General features: G+C 43.1%; 1 protein-coding gene across 1 annotated transcript in view; it reads right to left on the bottom strand.

Annotated features, from left to right (window-relative positions):
• Positions 1–24,916, bottom strand: part of SUCLG2 (succinate-CoA ligase GDP-forming subunit beta) — a 275,266-nt gene that overhangs the window by 4,806 nt on the left and 245,544 nt on the right. The window contains exon 10 of the mRNA XM_044253200.1: positions 17,017–17,137. Within this exon, the coding sequence (XP_044109135.1) occupies positions 17,017–17,137 (121 nt within the window). The remainder of the gene's footprint in view (positions 1–17,016; positions 17,138–24,916) is intronic.

Below are 24,916 nucleotides of genomic sequence, written 5' to 3'. Positions count from 1 at the left end.
AAGCTGTTAAATTTCAGGGCAGTTTGTTATATAGTGGTTACTTAACTAATGAAGATATTAAGATTTATTATTTCATTAATACAACCTCAGTGTTCATTTTGATTCATTTGGTAAAGTTTCAGGCAAGGTCCCGGAGGTTGAAAAGTAGGACAGAGGATCAGACTGTGGCAGGTGTTCAATGCAAGGCTAAGGGATTCTGACATTAATCTGTGCATAGGACTTTCATGGAATCATGACACGATGTGAAGCAAAGTCCTGACTGACACAGAATGGAATTGGTCTTTGGACCACAAGGTCAATGAAAGTTAAATATATAAATTTCTATCTCCTTTTGCAGAGACATGCCAGAGTTCTCTGCCAGGGGAGAAATCTAAATTAGGATTTTAAAGAAAGGCTCTCCTCCCTCTTTCCTTTTTCTTCAGAGCATCTCCAATCTCAACAGACAGCCCCCAAGAACCCCATGCATCAAAGATGCAGGTTCACCTGCCTGAACATTCCTCATCTCCGACGCTACCCTCCTTTGGTGAGAGTCCTGTGCACACAAATCTTGCCCAAGCCTGTCAAGCTCTTTCTGTGTAACTGGACTGGTACAAGAATCAGCAGTGCCAGTAGGAGTGGTAACATTAACAAAAGCAATAATAGCAGCTCTCACTTAGCATCATGCATTGTCCTAGGGTCCCAAGTATATTAGTTCATTTGTTCCTCAGTGGCAACCCTGAAATAGCTACGGTTCCTATTTTCCTTTTACAGAGGGGAGGACTGAGGCACAATTAAGTTAAAGGTCAAAGTCTAGCTAGCATGGCTAGTAACAGCTAGGAAATGGTGGAATAAACACTGAACTTGATCTTGCACTGGTTTGAATGACTTCTGGACCGAATGCTTAAAACATCGATGCTGAACCTTGGATGATCCCTTCTTAAAATTTTTATAAATACATGACATCATCATCATCGTAATCACAGTGATGATAATAAAAAAAGAATCTTTGTTTTTCAGTCTTCCCGCAATACTTTATTTGAGACTCTGAACTGGTAAGTTTCGTGTTTCTAAAAGACCTTGTGAGCCAGGTGTTTATAAATGAGTTCTTTTTATTCATTTATTTACTTTTTTGGCCAAGGGCACTGAAGCTTAGTGATTGGTGGGATTCAGTCTCAAAATCCTTTGTTCTTCCCACTCAGTTTTTGATTTCCTGGTGACCCCTGTTTGACATTTAAAATCTGTAGCACTTTCCCACGCATGAGATCATCTAAACTTCAATGATGCTATAAATTACTTAAGAGCAGGGATCAGGTACAACTCAGGTGTCCGTTTTTTCCGACCTCCCTGTCTGGCTGTACCTACCCTACCCAGTCTCCTACTAGAGGAGGGACCGCGTGGTTTTCTTTGCCTGGAGGCAGATGTGGACTGTCCCCACAGCACGACTGCACCTGATCCAAGGGTGATCCAAATACAGATGATGGTCATTAGCTTGTCCAGTTAGATTTGCTTTGCTGAGAATCTGAATGGGTAGTATACATGAAATAGAACGGGGCTCTAAGTAATAAGCATGCGAGAGGAAGGCAGTGCAAACATGCAGAGAGTGCTGTCAGGGCACAGGCTGCTGGAGAGATGCTCCGGAGGGCAGCCTCCACGCCCCAGCTTCCTCCTCCTGGGGGCCAGCTGCAGCCTGGCTCCCGTCCACTCTGAGAACTGCTTATGCACTTTTACCTGTATTCCTTTACATGGCTATAGATGAAACCAGCTCTTGACCATTTTAGGTTTTTGATACTACTTGAACTAGTCTCTCTTCCTTGCAACCAAGAAACCTGACTAAGTCAGTTCCTTAACTAACGCCTTGCTCTGGACACAACGTAGCGCCCGGTATTCCGAAAGGGGTGACATGACTGATTTAGAAATTCATGAACTGCAGAAATGCCGGGCTGTTGGCCTTGAGTCCTCCACTTAGAACTCTTGCCTTCTCTCTGCTCGGCTGACACCCAAACGTTTGTGAGATACCTGTTTAAATGGCATTTTGTTGGGGATGCCTTCCTTGTCACCACTCCCCCAACCCTCAAACTAGAGTAGGTGCTTGTCAAAGAGCTTCTACAGTACCTTGTACATCCAGAATCATAGCACTACTGGGATTGCTCACTAACATTTCTCTCTTACCCACCAAACACAAGCTTCATGGGGGCTGACACTGTGTCAGGCCAGTCCACCAGGATCTCTCCGAACTCGGTGCAGCAGCTGTTACGAAGCACCTGCTTGTTGATCGACCGAATGACGATGGACAGACTCATACATGGGAAGTGTGCTTCAGGAGGTGAGGTGTGGGAAGGTGCTTTTCTCATCACTTTGCTGGCCTGATAGCCCCCAAATAACTACTAGCATAAAAAGAGAAGCCCCAAACCACCTGAAAATAAGGCACGACTGTTCCCGAGTTTCTTGGCTTCCGTAGTGGCCTCCTTCTCTAAAAAGCACTGAGGAGCAGCTGGCTGGCTGAGTGCCTGGAGGACTCCAAGCTGCAGCCCCTCCTTTGGCCCAGCAACTCTGCTTCTCTTGAGCTTGGCCTTCCACCGCCCTCTTGCTCAAGGTTAACAATGAGGGGGCGGGGCCAGAAGAGAGGGGTGGAACAGCCCTCAGGAAAATGGGCCTTTCTCTCCTTCCAGCTGTTCCTACAGGGCCATATCAAAATGCCTAATTGCTTCACAATTCCAGGCTCCATTAAAGTGAATTTTAATTATGCTTGCAGTTACACTTTAATTATAGCCTTAATTATTAAGTACAGGCTAGGCATACTCAGAACCCCAGCATGTGCAAGGGAGGGACAGGGAAAGGAAGGAAGAAGAGAAGGAGAAAAAGGAGAGAGGAGAGGGAAGGGGAGGGGTGGGGACAGAAAGGAGTTGGTCGGGGGGAGGGGAAAGAGTCATGAGGAATAACCCAGAGAGAGACACACATAAAAATAAAGAGGTATAGACAAGAGTCAGATACAGAGAGCAAGGGCAAAAACTGAGCCCATCAAGTCCCCAGTGCAGCAGCCTCTATCCTGATCCTGCCAGCACTCGGTCCCAGCACCCAGGCTGGTTTCTCCCTGAACCCTTCTGTCTTGTTGCCCACATACCCTGCTTCCCTCATTACTGCAAGAGAGCAGCTCCAGGGGCCCCTGGGTGGCTCAGTGGGTTGAAGCCTCTGCTTTCAGCTCAGGTCATGATCTCAGGTCCTGCGATAGAGCCCCACATCAGACTCTCTGCTCAGCAGGGAGGCTGCTTCCTCCTCTCTCTCTGCCTGCTTGTGATCTCTCTCTCTGTCAAATAAATAAATAAAATCTTAAAAAAAGAGAGAGAGAGAGAGCAGCTCCAAGGGGAAAGTGGGAACACAGAGAGAAGAGGGTCAAAAAGAACACTAGCAGCGTCGAAAGATCATTGAAAAAGAAAAACAGGGGAAGCCTTGGGCAGATGTTTGCTGATGTGGGTTCCTTTCATTGACGCTGCTCTTTTGAATATTCAAGGTTGGTTTCTTCTTGATTCAGCAGGTGGCTGACACCTGCTCCCCATCCCCTTCCTTGTCTTTATTTCTAAATAGAAACCACCATAGCTGCTTTAAACTCCAACACAGAATTAAGAGTTCCAAAGACAGTGTTTATGCCTGTGTATCCAATTACAAAGGGAATTGATCTTGTCCCCACATTTAAATAGTGCTGCTGACATCCTCTAATATTTATTAAATGCTGCATTGCTTTTCAATGAGGCTGCAGGACAACAGTTTTAATAACCACCTAAAGAGATAACTGATTGACTCACACTTGTTTAACTTCAAGCACTTCTTAACATCTGCTTGCTGAAAAGCTGCTAAGCTTGTCAAATCTGCCCGATGCCTTAAAAATGGCAATGCACAGAGAATCAAACGGGAATGGTTTGATAATGAAATCTCGGTCTACTGGCAGAGGATATTATAAAAAGAATAATTATTAAATTTTTAAGTTTCCACTGGTGCATGTTTTACCACTGACTTCCTGCCAGCAGGGGGAGTGAGAGAGCTGTAAACAGAGACGCAAGGTTAATTCATCAAAATCTAATACTTGCAAGAGAAGGTAACACTGGGCAGAAATTACTGGGTTTTGTTCAAAAGGTATGCCCTTCCCCCCCACCGTCAGGCTTATCACAGGGCTGTGAAGAAAACCACTCTCCAGTCTGGATGTCTATGGGAGCTGGGATTTTTTTTTTTTTAAAGAAAGCAATAGTTGTCACTTACTGAATATACACTCGGTGCAATTAATGTCTGTTGGGTACATGAGTTAACGGGTTCACAACTATCGTATCACTTCAACCATTAGCAACCTTAAAGAAGACCTTGTTGTTTTGTTTTATAGGTTTTATTTATTTGACAGAGATAGCACAGGCAGGCAGAGAGGGAGAAGCAGACGCCCTGCTGAGCAGGGAGCCCTACGTGGGGCTCAATCCCAGGACCCTGGGTTCATGACCTGAGCCAAAAGCAGCCACTTAACTGACTGAGCCACCCAGGCACCCAAGAAGACCTTGTTTTTAATCCCTCATTTTACAGATGAGATAATTGAGGAACTGGAAATCTTAGGAACTTGCCCCATGCCCCCAGCAAGTCAAAGGCTAAGCTGGGATTAAGAATCTAGGTTTATCTGACTCCAGAGCCACAGGACAACCACACAGCCTGACCTTCTAGTGCTAGAAAGAATCCTAATTATCCTTTAGGATAAATCTCTTGTTTTCACTAGAGGAAACTGAGGCCCAGAAACATTAAATGATTTGCTCAGGTCAAATTACCAGTGAGCCACGAGAGGTCTGCCTCTCGGCCTGGTGTTCTAAGTCAGGGCAGTTCTAAATCAGCTAAGAATAGTTTTTACATTTTTAAATAGGGAAAAAAATCAGAAGAATAATATTTTCTGATGTATGAAAATTACATGAAATTCAAATTTCCGTGTCCATAAATACAGTTTCACTGGCCTACAGCCAAAGTGATTCATTTGCAGATTGTCGACGGCAGAGCTGCTGGGACAGAGTCAGCACGGCCCATAAATCCTCCAATACTTCGACCCTGGCTCTAAGCAATGGTATCTGCCCCCCCTCCGTCCTGGGGAGAAAGGAGGTCAGTGGAAACGAACCCAATTCTACAAAGCAGCAGATTCTTCCTAAAATGTTCTCTGTCCTTTTGCCCTTGATCCTCTTTCATTATTCTCCTTTCAAGTGACAAGCAGATAGAAGAGGTCCATTTTCTTGGTGACATGTAAATTTAGATAACTTATCACATCTCTTTTGTCCGATTACTGTACTGTTAAAAATGGAATACTTCACCGAGAGTCCGGGGTAGAGTCCCGCTGCGTCGGCAGCCCTCCCCCGTTTGAGACGACGTGCTCCCCACGTCTCACACCTTGCTCGGCACACTGTCGCCAAGGCCCCCAGAGTAAGCCCCTCGGTCGAGTTCGGAATCAGAGCTCAGGCAATGATGGCAGCTAACGTTTACTGAGCCAGGGCCTGTATAGGTTATTTGAAAACGCATCCGCTTCTTACAACAACCGCATGACACTGCTGCATGTTTATTCCCATGTCCAGATGAGAAAACTGAGACTTTATACCTGGTTTGGTCACGAGAAGTTGAGTGACCTTGGGAGGTTACTGTGGTTGGATGTGTATCTTACAGAAATGCCTTGTATCCTTCACCTTTTGGGAAAATCAAGAATGACTAAGATACCCATTGGACTCTCTCTTCTGTACCCCTACATTCCTCGGTAATTTCTTCTGCTGCGGTAAGAAGTAACCACTGCTGAGGGTGTGAGTGTGACAAGTGTTCTCAAGATGCCAGCTGGAGCCACTGCTCGTAGTGACAGGAAGCCGATGGCCGGGTCGTGAGGCTGGTGTGCGCACGGACTTAGGATTGTGCTAGCGAGGATGAGGACCAACTCTAATATATATCCATCAAGGGCTCATGTGAGCTGCTGATGCTTTTGCTTTCAACTATGTTAACTGTCCAAAAAGGCAACATATAAAATATGTTGGTATGGGAGGCTTACTGCTTTTTTATTTATTTTTAAAATTTTATTTATTTATTTATTGGACAGAGAGAGAAAGAGAGATCACAAGGAGGCAGAGAGCAGGCAGAGAGAGAGGGGCAAGCAGGCTCCCTGCTAAGTAGAGTGTGGGGCTCGATCCCAGGATCCTGAGATCACGACCTGAGCCCAAGGCAGAGGCTTAAGCCACTGAGCCACCCAGGCGCCCCGGGAGGCTTACTATTAAACTGGAACCGAATGAATCCTCTGGCAAGCAAGAATGCTGTAAAATTCTGTACCTACTAGGAATAGGGCCATTCTTGTAAAGAAGGGGTGTTCTATATACCTAAGCATCTGCACGGAGCTCCCCTTCATGCCTTTCTTCAGTCTACCTCATGGCTTTCAACTCACGTGTATTCTAACACATGGGTGATTTCAGGACTTTTCGAATGTAATTTTGGTGGTGTGAGACTTCTGTCTGGAATCCCGATTTCTGGAACTCCACGGCTGCCTGTGAAGGGACGCCAGTGCCTCGCTGCCCATGATTCTGTACCTGCATGGGGGAACGACTGCGAGATCTCACTGCTAATCTGGTCCTTGAGAAATTACTCTTAGAGCCTAAATCTTTCTCAACTTTCACAAAGCCATTCACAGCTGAGGATGGAGAGGGCTTTAGACTCAGAGATCATGAGGCGTTTCCAGAATTCTAGGTCTGCTGCTGGCCTCTTCTCTACCCACACCAGGCTGCAACTTAGGCCCCACTGTTTGTCTCTGAACAATGCTTTATTATGGCAGAGCCATGCCCGTTCCTTTCTATATTGTCTACACTACTTCTGTGCTACATGGCAGAGGTGAGTGATTGCAATGGGGAACACGAGGCCCACAAAGCCTAAAATCGGGCCACTTACAGAAAAAGTCTGCAGACCTTTGCTGTCTACAGTTCACATTTTTGGCCTTGTGGCTGTGGCATACCCAGGCTCATCTCATGCCTTTGCAGCTGGCAGCCCCCGCTTCCTGCTTCTGATGCAGCAGGCAGCTGGACTGGCAGTGGCCGGCGCTTGGCTCGAGTGCTCCCACTCTTTGTTCTCACCTCTGTGGAAGACAATGACCCCAGAGCTCTTTGTCACTGAGCTGGGGTATAGTCTCAACATCTTTCTTGGTACAGCACTGCAGGCGGTCACTGCCGATAAAGAGAGGGGGGCTGGAGATGAAAGCTGTTTGTCCTGCCTGTTCTCGAACATTCGAGCGGAGTCTGTCCTCCTCGATAGCTCTGTCTTTGGCCAGCCTCAACGTGGTACTCTCCGGGAACAGTCTTATTAAGAGGACCACCTGCTACCTCTAACGTAGGACAGACAGAATCTACCAGGGTGTCCCTCTCCTCATCGCAGTGTGTTCTCCTTCTCTTTGGTGGCCGATCAAACACGACTTTCAAGTGTTATATACGGAAACTGAGGCATGAAGAAATGAACCGACTGATCACTCAGAAAACACCCACAAAGAGGATGGTGGTGTTGTGATGTGCAGGACTTAGGCTGTGCTGGTCCCCAGGCCGGCCGTGCTCTAGAACCCCTCGTTATTACGAGTGCCCCACAGAAACAATGTCAGGCTCCTGTTCCTGAGGGAAGGACTACTGGCAGGACTGAGGCGGCCACCTGACCGAAACACAGCCCACGCCCAGGGAAGACCGATCACTGGATGTGCATCAGAGGGGCATCTCCTTCCAAGCAGAGCATAACACTGTGGGTCTCCCCTCTGATTACCGCTGATTACTCTGATTACTGCTCTGCGCTAGCAGCGGAAACACTTCTCTGACTGGAATGTCTGAAAGGAGAAAGACAGCATGTGTAGCCCAGCCACTTCCACGGCCTTTCCTTTGGACTGTGCTCTCCCAGCCCTCCCCTCTGGGTCCGTGGCGCCTGTGACTGGGTGTGTCTGGGGTTCAGAGTAAGAAAGATCACTCTTGGTATACAAGGTGCACCTTTGCCTTCTTCATCAGTAATGAAAGTGATATTCTGGTCTCTTAGACCTCTGTCATATTTCTCACCAGATTCCCCAGATGGGGAAGGAGCCATTGGGTCTCCTGAAAGACCCCAACAACATGAACCAGTTGGATGCCTGTCTTGCTAAGGGGTACTGAGTAACTTTTTCTTGTGTAAGGCAGCAGATGTCCAACATGGCAAACATTTCAGCTACTCACGTGAACCATCTAGAAGTAAAATGAAGATTCAAAGTGCCATATCTAGTGGATTGTCTGGAAACTTAAATATTCTATCTAAAAAGCTTTCACTGCCCTAATACCTTGGGTTAGGTCCTGTGAGACTTGGTGTAATGTTTAAGTGCAGCAAAGTTTAAACATTCAGAAGTGTTTATCGATTTAGACAATGAGAAGATTTAAGGCTCAATGACAGAGCAGGGTTTTCTCCAGCGTGTCCTCTGGTTTAATACTGCTGCTGATGAATTTAACACTAAGGAGGGTACTCAGGGAGAAGATGCCAGTGACTGGAAGGAGGAGAGGTGACAGACATCCACAGTAAGTGAAATCAGTCTCAGAAAAGGTGTATCCATGGGGCACAGTGAAGGAGGAAGGAGATGTAGAGAAAGCAAGGGGAGGAAAAGAGTGTGCAGAAATTGGGAACAGAGAGGAGAATGAGGATCAAACACAAAGAGGAAAGAAGACGCACACTGGCCAAGAAGATAGGGTCCCTCCTGGAGCCACATTCCACGGACCAACCACAGAACGAAAGGGGGAGTCAAGAGCAGGGAAAGGTGTGTTCGGGCAGGCTGGAAGCTGAGCGGGGAGAACAGGTGTACCTTGCCTTAAAAGAGAAGAGGGATGGAGCAAGGAAGAGAAGAAAAAAACTCGGTGCTGAGCAGCTGTTGGGAAATGTGCAAAGAGGCCAGGGACAGAGAGCCAATCCCTGGGCGCTGCTGAGCATCCACACTCACTCCGTCCGGGATCATGCCCCCACTCAGCCAGCGGACCCTTGTTCTCTGCTGACTCTGAGGGGAAGCAGCAAACCCTGAACAAAAACTTCCTCCAGCGAGTCAGCCACAGCAGTCGGACAGGAGTTAGAGGAATAATGGCGCCCTCCTCTTGGTCTCACACCCTCATCATCACCGAAGACTTGCAGAATGGATGCCACCAAGTGTGTGGAGACACAACTGAACACTCCCTGAACACTTTAATCTTGGAGGTTTCTTTTCCCCTTGGGCAGACCAAAGCGTCATGTAGCAACTTTACTGTGTCTGTGCTAAGAAAGAAACTTGATGTGCTTTGCTCTGACTGAGGCTCCAACTCGTCAGTATGGCAGAGATCAACAGTAAAGACCTGTCCACACCTGCCCACAAGGTGCTAGGGCATTGGTCCAGAAAGTAAAAGAAACAGGATACAAAGTTTCTGACTGAGAGATGTTTATGTTCTCAACAATTGTAAAGAGAGTTAAGGGCACATTTAGAGAGACTGACAAGGATAAGGAAGGGACCCACAAGGGACCCTTGTTTTGAAAGATTATTTGCCAAAAGAGAAGCAAAATGTTCAAAATGTTGCTGAAACAAACCGTTTGGTACTGTATGGAAGAACCAAACTGGAAAGACTTGGCTAAGAAAAAAAGAATCCAATCTACCAATCATCTAGGCTCATTAGTGTTTATGGCTTAACTTGGAAACATAAGGAACAACTGAGAGAAAAGCAAATTTCTTTTCAGACTTATTTGAGATATAAAAGTTTGCTGCAGGGGTGCCTGGGTGGCTCGTCCACCTTCGGTTAAGGTCATGATCCCAGGGTCCTGGGATTGAGTCCCACATCAGGCTCCCTGTTCAGTGGGGAGTCTGCTTCTCTCTCTCCCATTGCCTGCAGCTCTGCCTGCTTGTGCTTCTCTCTCTGTCAAATACATGAACGGAATCTTAAAAGAAAAAAAAAAAAGTTTGCTGCAGATTTAAATGGGACAATAAGGAAAAATGAATTTTTTTTTTTGGAAAAGTTCTCTAAAGGTATTGGCAGGCCCTGATCTAGAACAGTAAAACTGCCCATACAAAACCCAAAGCTTTGGCTAAAACACCTTTGCATGCTGAGTACACGAAGGTGTTAATAAATGTCTGTACATTTTTCAAACTTGTCATGGGTTGGGCTACATTAACCATCCAGGTAACTTTTGTGCCAAGTATATATACAAGTTAAAGAGGGGTAAAAAAATGTCTCAGATTATTTGTTCTTCATTCATGCTAGAAACAACTGTGTACAAAAACTAAACCTGCTCCCCCCAAAAAGACAACTGCTCGATTTACCTAGGAGTCTTTTATATACAAATAGTCCTGTGTCTCAGCTGGTGAGTTCTGTTGTGATAAGGCAAGTAAATACATGCAATTATAAAATTACCATTTTCAAAGAGGAGAGTAAGCTCTTCCTTATCCACTGGTAAAACAAGTTGTACTTATACAGCCGAGAACAAAGATTTGTCTGCAAAATCCCACTAAATCAAGTCTCATTTGATTAATTAAAACTTTTTTCATCAAAACATTTCTAATACACTGTGTGTAGCAACAGAGTCTCAAAAATACGGGTCACAGATTAATGAGAATTATGGCAAGGATCTTGGATCTTCCAAATGGCCATTTTGCAAGCAAGAAAAACTAGCTTCTTTATTTATAGGAAGTAGATGCTACTAACAAAACCTGTTATTGGTATCTGAAATGCCTGTTATCTTGGTCATTAAAAATCTGTCATTTGTTTAGACTATATAGCCATGTGTCAGAGTGTCTGAAACTTAGCAAGTTAACAAATGTTAGCAATAACACTTATTTATTATTGTAATTCAGACCCCATGTAGAATTTGTCTGCCACACTTAGTTTTTATGTGTCACTGAGCTTTGTCACAGAGGCTGGGATGATGGGTACCTTTTCCCATCTCTCTTTTCTTACCTGGATGACAATGCACATTCTGGGGATGTGAACCAATTTTAATATGAATATGAATAAATATAATTGAAAAATTCATCAGTTAAAGCAGAAAATATCAGTGTTAAATCAGGTTAAATAGCAACTACCACTAGAATTGTCCAGAATGTTCTTGACTCTTCACCGACAAGTTGTTTGTTCAGAAAAAAGGATCCATGTCATGCACTAAGGTTGGGTAAAGTGTAGCTGAATGCACAGACATTTGTGGGAGGAGAATTTGTGTTCTAACCCAGAGAAAGCTAATGAAAAATCTATATGGAGTACAGAGAAATTCCTCCAAAGGTCCTAGTAGTTAGCAACTGTTCCCCACTGGAAGCGCTGAGAACAAGACTTCCTGTGAGAGGATCTTTTTGGTTTGGGTTGGTTTCTCCTTTAACTAAGCTGTACTGCAGGAGAACAATTTCTAAGACAGCAAGATCTGAGTGTGGTTTACGGAGGGACTTCAAAGTGGGTTGACCTACCCATTTTTCTATCACGTTTCTCCTTGGATCGCTCCCCAAATTCCTCCCTCTGTACCTCCACGTGTCCCATCTGACGTTACAGGCTTATCTCAGCTAAGGATGACTAGACCACAACGTAATACTTTCCCATTCTCTCTAGCGAGTTCCCACTTCTGACTTGCTGCAGTCCATCAACCATGCCATCCTTCATTCTCATGGTCATTCGATTCAAAACCCAAATGTCCCTCTTTTTCTCTCTCATTTCCTTTCCTATCTCTGCTGCTGTCTACTTGACTTTTAATTCTACATGGCAAACCTGTCCGGGTTTCTAGTTTCTAGCTAATGTTGTAAACTCTGACTATGGACATGATTTCAACTTTGTTTTTGTTTTTGAAGATTTTTTTAAAAAATTTATTTGACAGAGATCCCAAGTGGGCAGAGAGGCAGGCAGAGAGAGAGAAAGAGATAGGGGGAAGCAGGCTCCCTGCTGAGCAGAGAGCCTGATGTGGGGCTCGATCCCAGGACCCTGGGATCATGACCTGAGCCAAAGGCAGAGGCTTTAACCCACTGAGCCACCCAGGTGCCCCTGTTGTTGTTTTTTTTTTTAATTTAATTTTTTTTTCAGTGTTCCAAAATTCATTGTTTATGTACCACACCCAGTGCTCCATGTAATATGTACCCTCAATAATACCCACCACCAGGCTTACCAACCCCCTACCCCTCTCCCCTCCAAAACCCTCAGTTTGTTTTAGCCATACTATGTTGTTGCAAAGCCATTACTCTCTCTGGCACAGGCTTCTGATCTACCCAATTCCTAGGTTTCAGGTTATACCACTTTTATGGTCCCAGTACCAACAGTCAAGTATGGAACAGATCTCATGCCTTGCTTCTGATTCTTTACCAAATTCCCTCTCCTTTCCTTTCCAATGATTCAAATCTTACTTATTTCCATGCTCATCTTGGAAACTCTCCTTTTATAATATCTCTCTGCTAACTCCCATCTCTAAATGTACTATAATTATAGTAGTCAATGTTGAATAAGCTTAAAAAGGAGACTATGCCAAAGAAAGTGGGCTGAGCTACACAGGCACTCAGCTTAAGGGACACATTTTACAGAAGTCTCCACTCCCTTAACATAAAGAGCACTGGCTTGGTTTTTATTTAGTTCCTTTTTTATAGGGCCTTCAGGGGTAATACCGTCATGGATTTTCTTCATTTTGTTATTTCTGATTAGTGTCAAGAGCAGAATTAAAGCAGAATTCTTTGCTTTTCTCTTGTACCAACACAACATGGGGAAAGGTCTGATTTGATGTGGGCTGTTGGTTTCCCAGAAATCACATATGGAGATTAGTGACCTTGATACAAACCATGTTGAGTGTGAGACACATTTTCCACACAAGAGGAAGAAATGAACACCAGTAGGACTCCAGAAATGTTGAAAGCTCCCCTGCTTTTGGTATCTTGATAAAAGGCCCTCGATGTTCCTTACGGGATAGGGGTCATTCCAAGGAAGGAGAGGAGGGGCAACAAGGTCACCAAGCGTATTTTTAGTCTACAGAAATTTGGGGGGACAGTATTCTTTTTGAGTTCATCTCAAATCATCACATGCAATTCTCCAGGGTACACTGCATGGTGGACACTGCAAGGTATTGATATTTGCAGACAAGCTGGTGGCTCTCTGGGATGCCCCCGTGGTCATCGCTACTAAGACAAAAAGCTACTAAGACAAAAGCAGTCTATTAGGGCCAACACCCATTAACATTTTGTATCTATTATCTTGTATTGTTCACTTTTTTTCTTTTTGTTGTATTTCCCCATTTATCTAATAACTAACATGGCTGTTTCTATTTCTACACATCCTACTTAATATCTAAAGCTCAGTGACCCAAACATAGTATTTATTATGTTAATTAATGATTTTAAAAAATCACAAGCATCTATTTTGGAAGTGCACTAACTTAAAAGATACAAATCTGGGGCACCTGGGTGGCTCAGTGGGTTAAAGCCTCTGCCTTCGGCTTGAGTCATGATCCCAGTGTCCTGGGATTGAGCCCTGCATCGGGCTCTCTGCTCGGTGGGGAGCCTGCTTCCTCCTCTCTCTCTGCCTGCCTCTCTGCCTACTTGTGATCTCTGTCTGTCAAATAAATAAATAAAATCTTTTAAAAAAAGATACAATTCTGATTATCTAAGAAATTGAGAAATTGTAAAGTTTCTTCCTAGTAGCTCTAAGACAGCAAGATAGACCTCTGAGGCAGGCAACAGAGATTATTAGAGGAAAAAATATCAGATGTGGTATTTTGCTTAGTGCAGCATGTGTATTATCCAGAAACACAAAATACAGATATAGGAGAGGGGTCATTTAATACTTCTGGAACACTAAGTGCAGTGAGAAAATAAGAGAAATGCTCCTTGTTAAGAAAAAAATAGTGAAGTAGAAAAGTAAAGTGGGGTAACTTTCATTTCTATGAATGCATTCACAACAAATGATTATGGGCCTCTACTGAACCATTCAAGCATATAAGGGATCACAAGAAAGAAGGAGCCCACTGAAGTATACACTCATTTCTAAGCAACAGACACGAGTCTAATCTGCTTAAAGAGACTTGCTCCCTTTGAAGAACACAATCAGCACTGACTTTTAGAACCTGAGGGTTACTGGTCACTTGGACCCTGAAAACACTGTGACATCCACATTTTAATCAGAATTATACATACTCTGATGAGGCCACTAACTTCTTGATCAGTTTTTTCAATGCAACTTTGCCAGTAACCTTTCCTTTTATTGAAATTATTGTTATAGGGATCAATTATGTCACATTTACATTTTTAAGGAGGTTTAATTCATTCATATGTTTTAATGTCCATATTAAACTTTGCTAACGGGTGCTCCAGCTACTTCCATTTCCTTTGTGACCATATTTCTTTCAAGTCCATATGGTGCAGACCTACATCTGTGAGGCGGCAAGTCTCAGGGAGAAAAGGAGAATGGCAGAGAGTGAGAGGAAGAAGAAACAGAAAGAGGCTAACCGAAAACAAAACAAAACAAACAGGCTGTAGCTGCTGTGGGACCTTGACCTCAAAGGACAGGGATACAAAGAGCAGGGTCAAAATGTCCCTGGACTTGATCTTGAGGGGAAGAAGGTCTCTAGGGAATTATGGCACCAATACAGAGGTTGGGGAAGAGCCTCTGTATTGTCCCAAGAACAGCACCACAGAATTCTGCTGGGGCTGCTTAGTCACTGTAATCTGAACTTGCTGAGCAGGTGGATGGCCTTTTGCACTGGTTCTCACACTGGAGGGCCTGTTTTTGCTTCTCCGCTACAGCGGTTTTCAAAGCGTGGTCCACGGAACCCTGGGGGAAGACCCTGGCACAAAAACTGTTTTTTTTTTTTTTAAAGATTTTATTTATTTATTTATTTTTAAAGATTTTATTTATTTATTTGACAGAGAGAGATCACAGTAGGCAGAGAGGCAGGCAGAGAGAGAGAGAGAGGGAAGCAGGCTCGCTACTGAGCAGAGAGTCCGATGCGGGACTTGATCCCAGGATCTTGAGATCATGACCTGAGCCGAAGGCAGCGGCTTAACCCACTGAGCCACCCAGGCGCCCCAAAAACTATTTTTATGATAATAACAACAACACTCTGTTGGCACTTGCACTGATGAAGGGCGGGTAAAATGACTGGCATGTTACCATGGACTCAAAGGCATGGCACCGAGCTGTAGGAATGGCCACAGTATTTTTACCACCACACACTTGCAATAAGAAGTTGCCACTTGCAGGTAAGAATGTTCTTGATGGACAGTAAAGGAATATTAATTTTATTAAATCTCACCTGAGCATAAGTTTTTTGAATACTCTGAGAGACCGTGGGGCACGTACACATAAAACAAGTCTGCTGTATCCTGAACTATGATGGTTGTTCTAAAAAATGCATTTGTGCAACTGAGTAGCAAGTTACACCACCCACTTCTCTATGGAACATTATATTTTCTTGGAAGAATGACAGACACACTGTGGTTATCCTGACTTAGGAATGTGGTACCCATTTTCTCCAAAATGAGTGAAGCCAGGCTGTCACTTCGAGGAAAACAGCTGACCGATGGGTGGCTGATGATAAAATCTATACTTTATTTAAAGTGAAAATCACATTTCTGGAAAAGTTGCATCTACCACCTTGACAGCATCCCAATATTTAGACGTTTTGCTGATGAGAATGGTATGATATGAACAAATGTGAACTTTTTGATATTGTATGTTGAAATGCACCAACCTTTGGATGATCTGCATAATTCCGTTATTTTCCATTTGCATGGTACTGCAAACCATACATGTAGAAGATCTGCTTAATGTTTAGGACAGATCAACAGAATTTATTTATTTATCTGTCAGAGAGAAAGTGAGAACACAAGCAGATTCCCCTCTGAGCAGGGAGCCCTGACTCAGGACTTGATCCCAGAACACTAGGATCCTGACCTGAGTCAAAGGCTGACTCCTAACCAATTGAGCCACCCAGGTGTCCCAGATCAATGGATTTTAATATAAGAGTATGAAAAATCCTCTGAAATAGTTTCAGATTTATATACTAATCTTTAGAAAGAAACTACTACTTACTAACTTTGGTGTAGTACCAATGAAGAAAGAAAACTCACAATTACATGAAATGGTTATTAAAAACCCCTCCCTTTTTCAAATGACCTCTGTAAGGCCATATTTTCCTCACATACTTCAGCCAAAACAACATATTGCAACAGATATAGTGCAGAAGCAAATATTAAGCTAGATAGTAAATAAAGGGATTTGTAAAAATATAAAACAGTGCTGCTATTCTCGCTAAAATTTTTATGATAGTTATTTTTCATGAAATATACAGCATAATATATTTGTATATAAAGTATACAATATAAAATTATTGTTGAAAAAGTATTTTAAAAATTCCAAGTAGTTATACTCATTACCAAATTAATTTATTACTTCTACAATTTAATTAATTATGTAATCAATTAATACCAATAGTTGTAACCCAAAATTAACCTTAGCCCTTTAGGATCCTCAATTTTAACAAGTAAAGGAGCCCTAAGACCAAAACGTTCGACAACCACTGCTCTCCCATGATGAATAAATCTTGGGGTAGCATTTCTCAGAGTGTTTCAAAGCACTAATTTTATGAAGTGATTCATAATTCAAAACCCCACCCTGGAATGAGTGTGGAAAATATGGAGAATCATAACCTATGCCATTCTTTTTTTTTTTTTTTAAAGATTTTATTTATTTATTTGACAGACAGAGATCGCAAGTAGGCAAAGAGACAGGCAGAGAGAGAGGAAGGGAAGCAGGCTCCCTGCTGAGCAGAGAGCCCAATGCGGGACTCGATCCCAGGACCCTGGGATCATGACCCGAGCCGAAGGCAGAGGCTTTAACCCACTGAGCCACCCAGGTGCCCCAACCTATGCCATTCTTGGAGAGAAGCTGTCCTTACTAGCTTGTTAGAGACTCAGAGAAGTATTTCTGTAGAGAATCTGTTTCACCTTATTTAACCCAGTGATTCTATATGTTGTCTTAGGAAGTCTATACTGCAAAATCCACTGGAACCTGATCTTTGGCACTGGGGAAGTCTACCATGACTCACCTTCCAGCCGGACCACTAGGGGCACCTTGAGTTCCAGCTCCCGGCAGGCTTTGGTGATCCCATTGGCAATGATGGCACAGTTGACGATTCCACCAAAAATATTGACAAGGATGGCTTCCACCTGAAGTCAAAAATAGGAAGGTGCCCATCAAAATGCTGTTGGCTGACATTCTCAAAATTAACTGCCTGAGCAATAGAGACAATTAGAATAAGACTTCTTGTTGTTGTTGTTATTGTTTTTAACCACAGAATATAAAATGTAGGACAAAAGGCCCAAAAAGGTTAAAAAAGTTAAAACTTAGTACTGAATGAGTAAATAGCAATATATATCATGACCATATTAATTCATATTTTCCCATCACTCAATTCTCTGAACTCAACATGGAATCAATCAACACTCATTTATTACACCGCTTTTTCTTATATTGTTGTCTAAAACTGTTCCTTTATGAGTAGTGTCATTTAAAATTTTATGAACTTATTTCTTTCCCTCCCCCATGCTTTATTAAATTTTTATCTGTCATCGTGCCTTAGGGAATATTTCAAAAGTAGGAAGTTAGTGATTATTTGCTGTTTCATTTTAGAAGGTAAAGATTTAAGCTTTTCCATGCTTCCTTAATACCTCTTTGATATGCAAGAGGTATATTCTCAAAAACCAGAAATAGTTTAATTATCTTAGATAACAACATTTTGATTAAAAAAAAATGAGCCCCAAAAGAACGAGATACAAGCTCATACCACAAGTAAGGATCTGAAGAAAGTTAAGCCAGTGACTGGAATTTTTCAGAAATGTAAATTTAAACCCATCATGTTAACCTGTTTGTACATATTTCATATTCAAAGTCATGTGGACCAAAAAAAAAAAAAAAAGACTCATCCTGACTTGATAAATAGGTATAAGAAAATCCTGTATAATTAACATGAAGAACAAGATAATGAAGAGAATTCATTACCTAGATTAATTGATAACACCCATAGAAAATGGTTATTCATCAAGCTGGAGGCATCAAAATTCTAACGATGGCATCACAATTAAATTAGGGTACACAAAAGCATATATGTGTGTGCAGCACGCCAGTTTAAATCCTGTTACTTCAATATGCTAAATTAACTACACAAACAGGAGAGCTATGAGGAGGGACCCCTTGGTGGTTCAGCCAGTTCAGCATCCAATTTTTGGCTGTCTCAGCTCAGGTTATGACCTCAGGGTCAGGAGACTGAGCCCTGCATAGGGCTTCACGCTCCATGGGGACTCTGTTTGCAGATTCTCTCCCTCAGTTCCTTCCCCCACTCTCTCTCACAATTAAATAAATCTTAAAAAAAAAAATGCAAGAAAAGAATGCCTTCCATGTGTTCTGCATTTAACTGTTTCAGAAAGTACCCAATGTGAACACTTATTTTAAATATTTTTATTTTTAAAGATTTTATTTATTTATTTGACAGAGAGAGATCACAAGCAGGCAGAGAGGCAGGCAGAGAGAGAGGAGGAAGCAGGCTCCCAGCTGAGCAGAGAGCCTGATGCGGGGCTCGATCCCAGGACCCCGGGATCATGACCTGAGCCGAAGGCAGCGGCTTAACCCACTGAGCCACCCAGGCGCCCCTATTTTAAATATTGATTCTTGCCTGAACCCTATTCAGTAAGTCCAGTGGAGGTTAGCCCTCTGTAGCTGATAAAGCTCCAAGGTCACACAGAGAACATGTTGCAGTGGTGAGGCTCAAAGTCATCCATTCATGCCAGATACTACCACTGGAATCCTGGGCTTCACACCCAGGTACTTCATACCCCCTCTCCTGAACATGGCTTCCTTACCTAAAAGGCGCGAGTGGGGCGCCTGGGTGGCTCAGTGGGTTAAGCCGCTGCCTTCGGCTCGGGTTATGATCTCAGGGTCCTGGGAACGAGTCCCGCATCGGGCTCTCTGCTCGGCAGGGAGCCTGCTTCCCTCTCTCTCTCTCTGCCTGCCTCTCTGCCTACTTGTGATCTCTCTCTGTCAAATAAATAAATAAAAGCTTAAAAAAAAATTAAAAGGCGTGAGTAACAGTACCTAGTCTACAAGGTTGTTGAAAGGCTTAAATGAGATAATACACATAAAATGTTTAGTACATTGCCGGTAAAAAAATTAACGGATATTTATACATACGTTTATTTCAACAAGCAACAACAAGAGTGGACAAGTTACCTAGACAACAGGTAAGAAATAAGAAAACCCCTCTCAGTACTCTACAGCTATGTTGAATTAGAATAGAACAGAGGCACACACTTAGTGATGCTCAATAAAAGGCAACGTCTTAAGAATAAAGTAAATGAGCGATATTTTTCAAACCAATTAGAGATGGGGGCCACTCCCCAAACAGAAACCTCCCATTACCATTCACAGCAGGCTGACTGGTAAGCAGAAGCTTGCTTTCTAATGACAGCTATTAAATGCTGTTAGCAATGAGGCTTGGTGCAGCAGTAGTTTCCAAATAGCTGTGGGATGGAGAGGCAGTTGCCAAAACAATGGAATAAAAAACACTCAAAGGCAATAATGACTCCACGGGGTCCCAGAGAGAAACTCAGGAACTGCTGAGGCTCACTCAGGTTTGTGCACGAGGACAAGGCTTTTCCAGTGAGGTATACACGGCCACCTGGACAGGTCTGCCACGTTTCAAACTGTACATTCTTTAAGGATGAATTCAGAGGTCACCCTGCACCCCCATCCCCAGTGTGCAACTCCCTTGTGGAGGTCACCTTTGTGCTCCTCCATGGCAGGACCTTGTGGGGACAGCTAGCACAATCCACGACACAGCACACTCATCTACTAAACAGTGGTTTCAAGAGTGAATGGATTAAATTAATTTCAGTAGATGCTTAATGACCGTCCTCCTTGTACTGGGTACAGAGTGAAGGGCTTAGGATATGGAGATGGGTAAGATACCACCATTGTCCTCAAAGAATTCAAAGACTAGTTCGAGAGCCAGACCAGTAAACTGGTGATTACAATCCAAGATCTGCAGATGCCTCATACAACGAAGACCAGGGTGGGGTCAGCGATCCAGACTGCTACCATCAGAGAGGTGATGTTCTGGTCCACAAAGAAAGGGAAAGAACAGAAAGTCAGGTAGCCAAGAGCAGCCAGGATGAAGGCCGAGAGCAGTTACCCAACTTAGTTTGCTCGGGACTACAGGCTAAATAGGGAAGTAGCCCAAGATTGTACGGGTTACAGACTCGCAGCTGCTAAAGGCCAGGGATGAGAACTTGGCTCTTTTTGCTTAGTCCTTCCCTTTTCAGAGCTGGGTGAAGGCAGGTGTTGAAAGTAACTGCCTTTGGAGGGGGCTGGAGAGGCGGTCATAGGAGAGGCAAGGAGGGACAGAGGGAAAGAAGAAGGAGCACACGAGCAAATGTAAGCTAAGAGATACAGTCCATGTGAGAGTGTAAGAGAGGGAGGGAGGAAGGGAGAGAGGAAGGGGAAGAGAGAGAAAGAGAGGGAGAGGCTGAGAATGCAAAAGGGAGAGAGAGGGAACCCAGTGTGGAAGAAAGGAGACAGTTTAACCAATACTAACAATGCAGTTAGGACTTCTACGAGAATACCAAGACAGCAGTACTCACAGGCTGCTTAGCTCAGGAAAAGGGGATTGCTTAGAACACCTGCTGTGCCACAGAGCACGGAGAGGAAAATCACCACCCGGGGTGGAGGGAAGACCCCACTCCACCCGAGGCGATGCCATTCTCTTCCACTATAAAGTAATTTGCTGCAGTCATGCACTTTAGCGGAAATCTGATTTAAGGTTTCACTCTGGGCCAATTTCTATAATTAACGACTGTAATCTACAATCTCAAACTGAGAATGAAATTAAGACGGTTTGAAAATGAAAGCCTCGTGACATCATTATTATTATTTAGCATTTATAAACCATGTCCAATTTTCGATGTGTGCCTCACGTGTGCATTCATTATTACAATCACTAACTGCTGTTCTGTGACAATACCAACAGCAGCTTCAAGCAGTCTTTTTGTTTTGTTTTGTTTTCCTGGCAAAGAGAACATTGGGGAAAACAAAACAAAACAAAAAAGTCAGTGGTTAGGTCTACTTAGGTACCAAGAGACTTTCCCGGAAGATTCCTAAGTGCTTTTACGAACAGGCTTTTCCGAATTCTCAGGTGAGAATGACAAGGGTTGCTATTTACAGTTCCAGAAAAGTTAAAGATCATCCAGTAAGGCAGATCCGGGGCCAGAAACACCGCCCAGGTCCCCAGCCGCCTGACGGCGACTCCCGCAGCGAGGTCTGCGGCGGCTGTTGGCAGCTGTGCAGGTGATCCGACAAGCCAAATGCAGGTTTTTCAAATCTCTCTCTCTCTCTCTCTCTCTCTCTCTCTCTCTGTGTTTGGCTTTGCAAAATATACTCTGGTTTCAGATTTTAGTCCACAATTAAAAGTAAAGAATGAACTTCAAAAGAAGAAAAGCTATCACCTTCGGTATTTATCAAGCTCTTTTCGACTCTGAAAAAACAAACCAGCCAACGGAATCACTCCTAAAACCCTTTTTGGCAACATCATCTTGAGTATTTGATGTTCATTAGGAACCCCAGACAGATTACAGTTACACAGACACTAATATTTTTGGATAATTTTAGATAAGTCCTATGACCAAACTCTCCTTTAGGATCTGGCCTCAAAGGCAGATAATGGTAAAGGATAACACATTGCGTATGTGTGTACGGTAGGAGTAGGAGTTCCAGGAGAACTGGGAGTTCTCTGCACCTATTTATAAAATGCTGTTTGAATGTGTACTTTGAGGGCAAAGTGTCCATAAGAAATCAAGAGTAGTAACAGTTATAAACAACAACAGCTAATGCTTGCCAGGCATTTAGCAGATGGTAGACAGGGTTCTAATTATTCTACATGTATTAACATGTTTAACAAATGAGTAGTGTCTGAGATAGGCATGATTATTTTTCCCACTTTACAGGTAAGGACCCTGAAGGTACTGAAGACCTGGAGAATCACTGGGGCTACTGCCTCATCTACGGTCAGATATTTTTCAGAGCCAGCAAACCGACTGATGATCTGCAATATGCGCCGTGCTGTTTTCCTCGTCTCAGCTGGCTCCGCTGCCAGCACGGAAGGGGGGGACTGCCTACCCCATTCACAGATGAGGAAAGGCAAGTTCAGAGAGACACAGACAACCACGTACCAATGATGCAGCCAGCATATCATCAGGATCAAAAATTCAGTTTTCTTCTACTTTTTTTTTTTTTAAGATTTTATCTATTTGACACAGAGAGAGAGAGCGCGTGCACAAGCGGGGGAGCAGCAGGCAGAGGGGGAAGCAGACTCCCTGCTGAGCAGAGAGCCCGATGCGGAACTTGATCCCAGGACCCTGGGATCATGACCTGAGCCGAAGGCAGACTAGCTTAGCGGACTGAGCCACCCCGGCGTCCTATCCTGAACTTTTAATGAGATGCAAATATTGCCAGATTGCTCAATGAAAAGTGAGTCATTTATTCAAAATAAACTTTTGAGGGCCTACTCTTTGCTGGGCACTCTTCTAACTATTGAGTATAGCCAGTAGCTAATATGACAAAACATATTTGAAGAAAAAAAGAGATAAAAATATTCTATATTTATATCTAAAATTGCAAGCTATAATAACAGTTATTAGGGGGAGGGAAATGGAGGGTAGTCTGAGATCACAGGACAGCACCCATGTTACATGGAGTAGTCAGGGAGGGCCTTTTATAGGCAGACTTTAACCTTAAATCTGAAGGACAGTCAGGAATAGACTATGGAAATTAAGAGAGTGATGAAGAATAAGTACCTCCAGACAAGAGGATATCATAGGCAAAGGCAGAGGGGCAGAAAATAACATGGTGGATTTGAGAAACTGAATAAACCCAGAGTCTCACATACCTAGAGCTTGAGAAGTGGAGTCATGGGAAATGAGATGGACCACCCTGGCTGGGGCCAAATGACACAGAGTCATCACAGAATAGACACCAAGAGGAGGAGTTTGAGAAGTCTCTGGTTTCAAAAAGGCACAGCCTTCAGGGATGATGGGAAGGGAATTATCATTCATTCAGCATCCACAGTATATTACATTTAGTTTATAAGATGGGTTTAATGACCTCCATTTTATGAACTAATGGAGGCTCACAGAGTTTAGGATCTCCTACCTGTTAAGAAGTTACAGTTCAAACCAATGTCCATTTCACCACACCATAATAGGTTGGCAATTTTAGGGGTGCTACTGATAAATACTATTCATACAGGGCCTGGCAAACATTCTCTTAAGGCATTGTTGGTAAATATTCTAGGCTTTGTGGACCAGGCTATGTCCCAACTACCCAACTCTCCGATTATGGCATGAAAGCTGTCACAGACACTATGTAAATGAATGAGGGTGACTGTGTTGCAATAAAACTTTATTTACAAGAACAGGTGGGCCACGTACCAAGGATGTAAAACTTTATTTACAAGAACAGGTGGGCCAGATTTGGCCCATAAGCCATAGTTTGCCACGTCCTGGCATAGACATGATTTGATTCATGGTTAACCTCAAGTTCACTGCAACCCCAATCCATCGTCTTTGCACCATTTGAAATCGCTCCATAGAACTTTTCATATTTTAAGTTCTCTTCCTTTGCCGCACCATGATCTTGCCACCACTGTAGTAGTGGCTGACTAAATGAATGTGTCCTCCAACTTTAATATCATTTCTCTGAAACAAAGTCTGTACCTTGCTCAAGTTCATAAGATGTCTTGAATGCCTTTTCTTTATTCTTTTTCTCTTCCTAATGTTGGCTGGAAGCAAATAAAAAAGACTTCACCAATAAGCAAGCCATTCTATAACTGTTATTGTAAATGGTTAAGTACAGTGCTGCTTTTAAAACACATTGTAGTATATACATTAAGCACAGTCAGTGCAACTACTGGGTTTGGCCTCTGCTTGTTCTAATTCAGCATACTAACTTGGTCCCATTACAGTAGGCAATGCTGAGAAAAACCAGCAAGCATGTTTAGATTAGGCGAGATAAGAACATTTTTTTAATCACGTTATTTTAATTCTGAATGTTGTTGTTCTTGGTTAAGCATCTGTTTTTGTTAAACTGCTTTTCTCTTTTTTGTTGTTGTTTTTTTTTTTCCTACTGAATTCTAATCATGTCTTCTAATCCATTGGCAGCCAACGAAGGAAAATAAATGGTGAAGGAAATTAGATGCAGCTTGGATAATTGATGTTTGCATGCCTGGCTTTAATAAAAATACTCTGCTAAATGAGAGGGAGTCTAAATGGATTCCGTCAATAAGGAAGTGACTCAGGTGAGGAATTCAATCTTGGGTTTTGTTGTAAACTTACAAATAAGCCGGCAGCTCAGTTCAATGGGGATGAGCTGCCCTGCCTTGCTTTTCTACTTTTGGTTTGTTCTTAAAATTTGAAATTATTTTCTTTCGTATGACTTCAAGCACTAGGTTCGCTGGGTTTAAGCAATGACCCTCCAAATTGCTAGGAATGAAATGAGAACAAAAGTATTTCTTGAAGAACTCTCTCCCTTACTTTGCCTTCTTAATTTCTTTCATTTCTTAGTGAGTTCACACAATCCAGCCTGAATCATCTCAGAATCAAAAGGCAGTATCTTAAACATCACCCTTCACAACAAACATTTTGGCATTTTTAATTAATCAATCGGATAAACCCATTTTATTCCAACTCTGCAATTAGTTATTCCAAAACTGGTAACACGGAAATAGCACGTTTGGGTGAACAATATTTGGATGGAGAGCCACGTTTCCATTAGGTGTGACCTCTAAGAACAGCCAGAATGAATGGAGAGAAATGCGTCTAATTTGTTCTTGATCTACGCTCTTCTTCCTGAATTCCCTCTCTAGTTATATCCTGCAATCTTCTCCTCATTAAAATAAGTAAAAT

This window comes from Neovison vison, chromosome 6 (genome assembly GCF_020171115.1).
Source record: "Neovison vison isolate M4711 chromosome 6, ASM_NN_V1, whole genome shotgun sequence".
Lineage (NCBI taxonomy): Eukaryota > Metazoa > Chordata > Mammalia > Carnivora > Mustelidae > Neogale > Neogale vison.
Note: the sequence above shows the minus strand (reverse complement) of the source record. Positions and strands in the feature narration are given on the sequence as shown.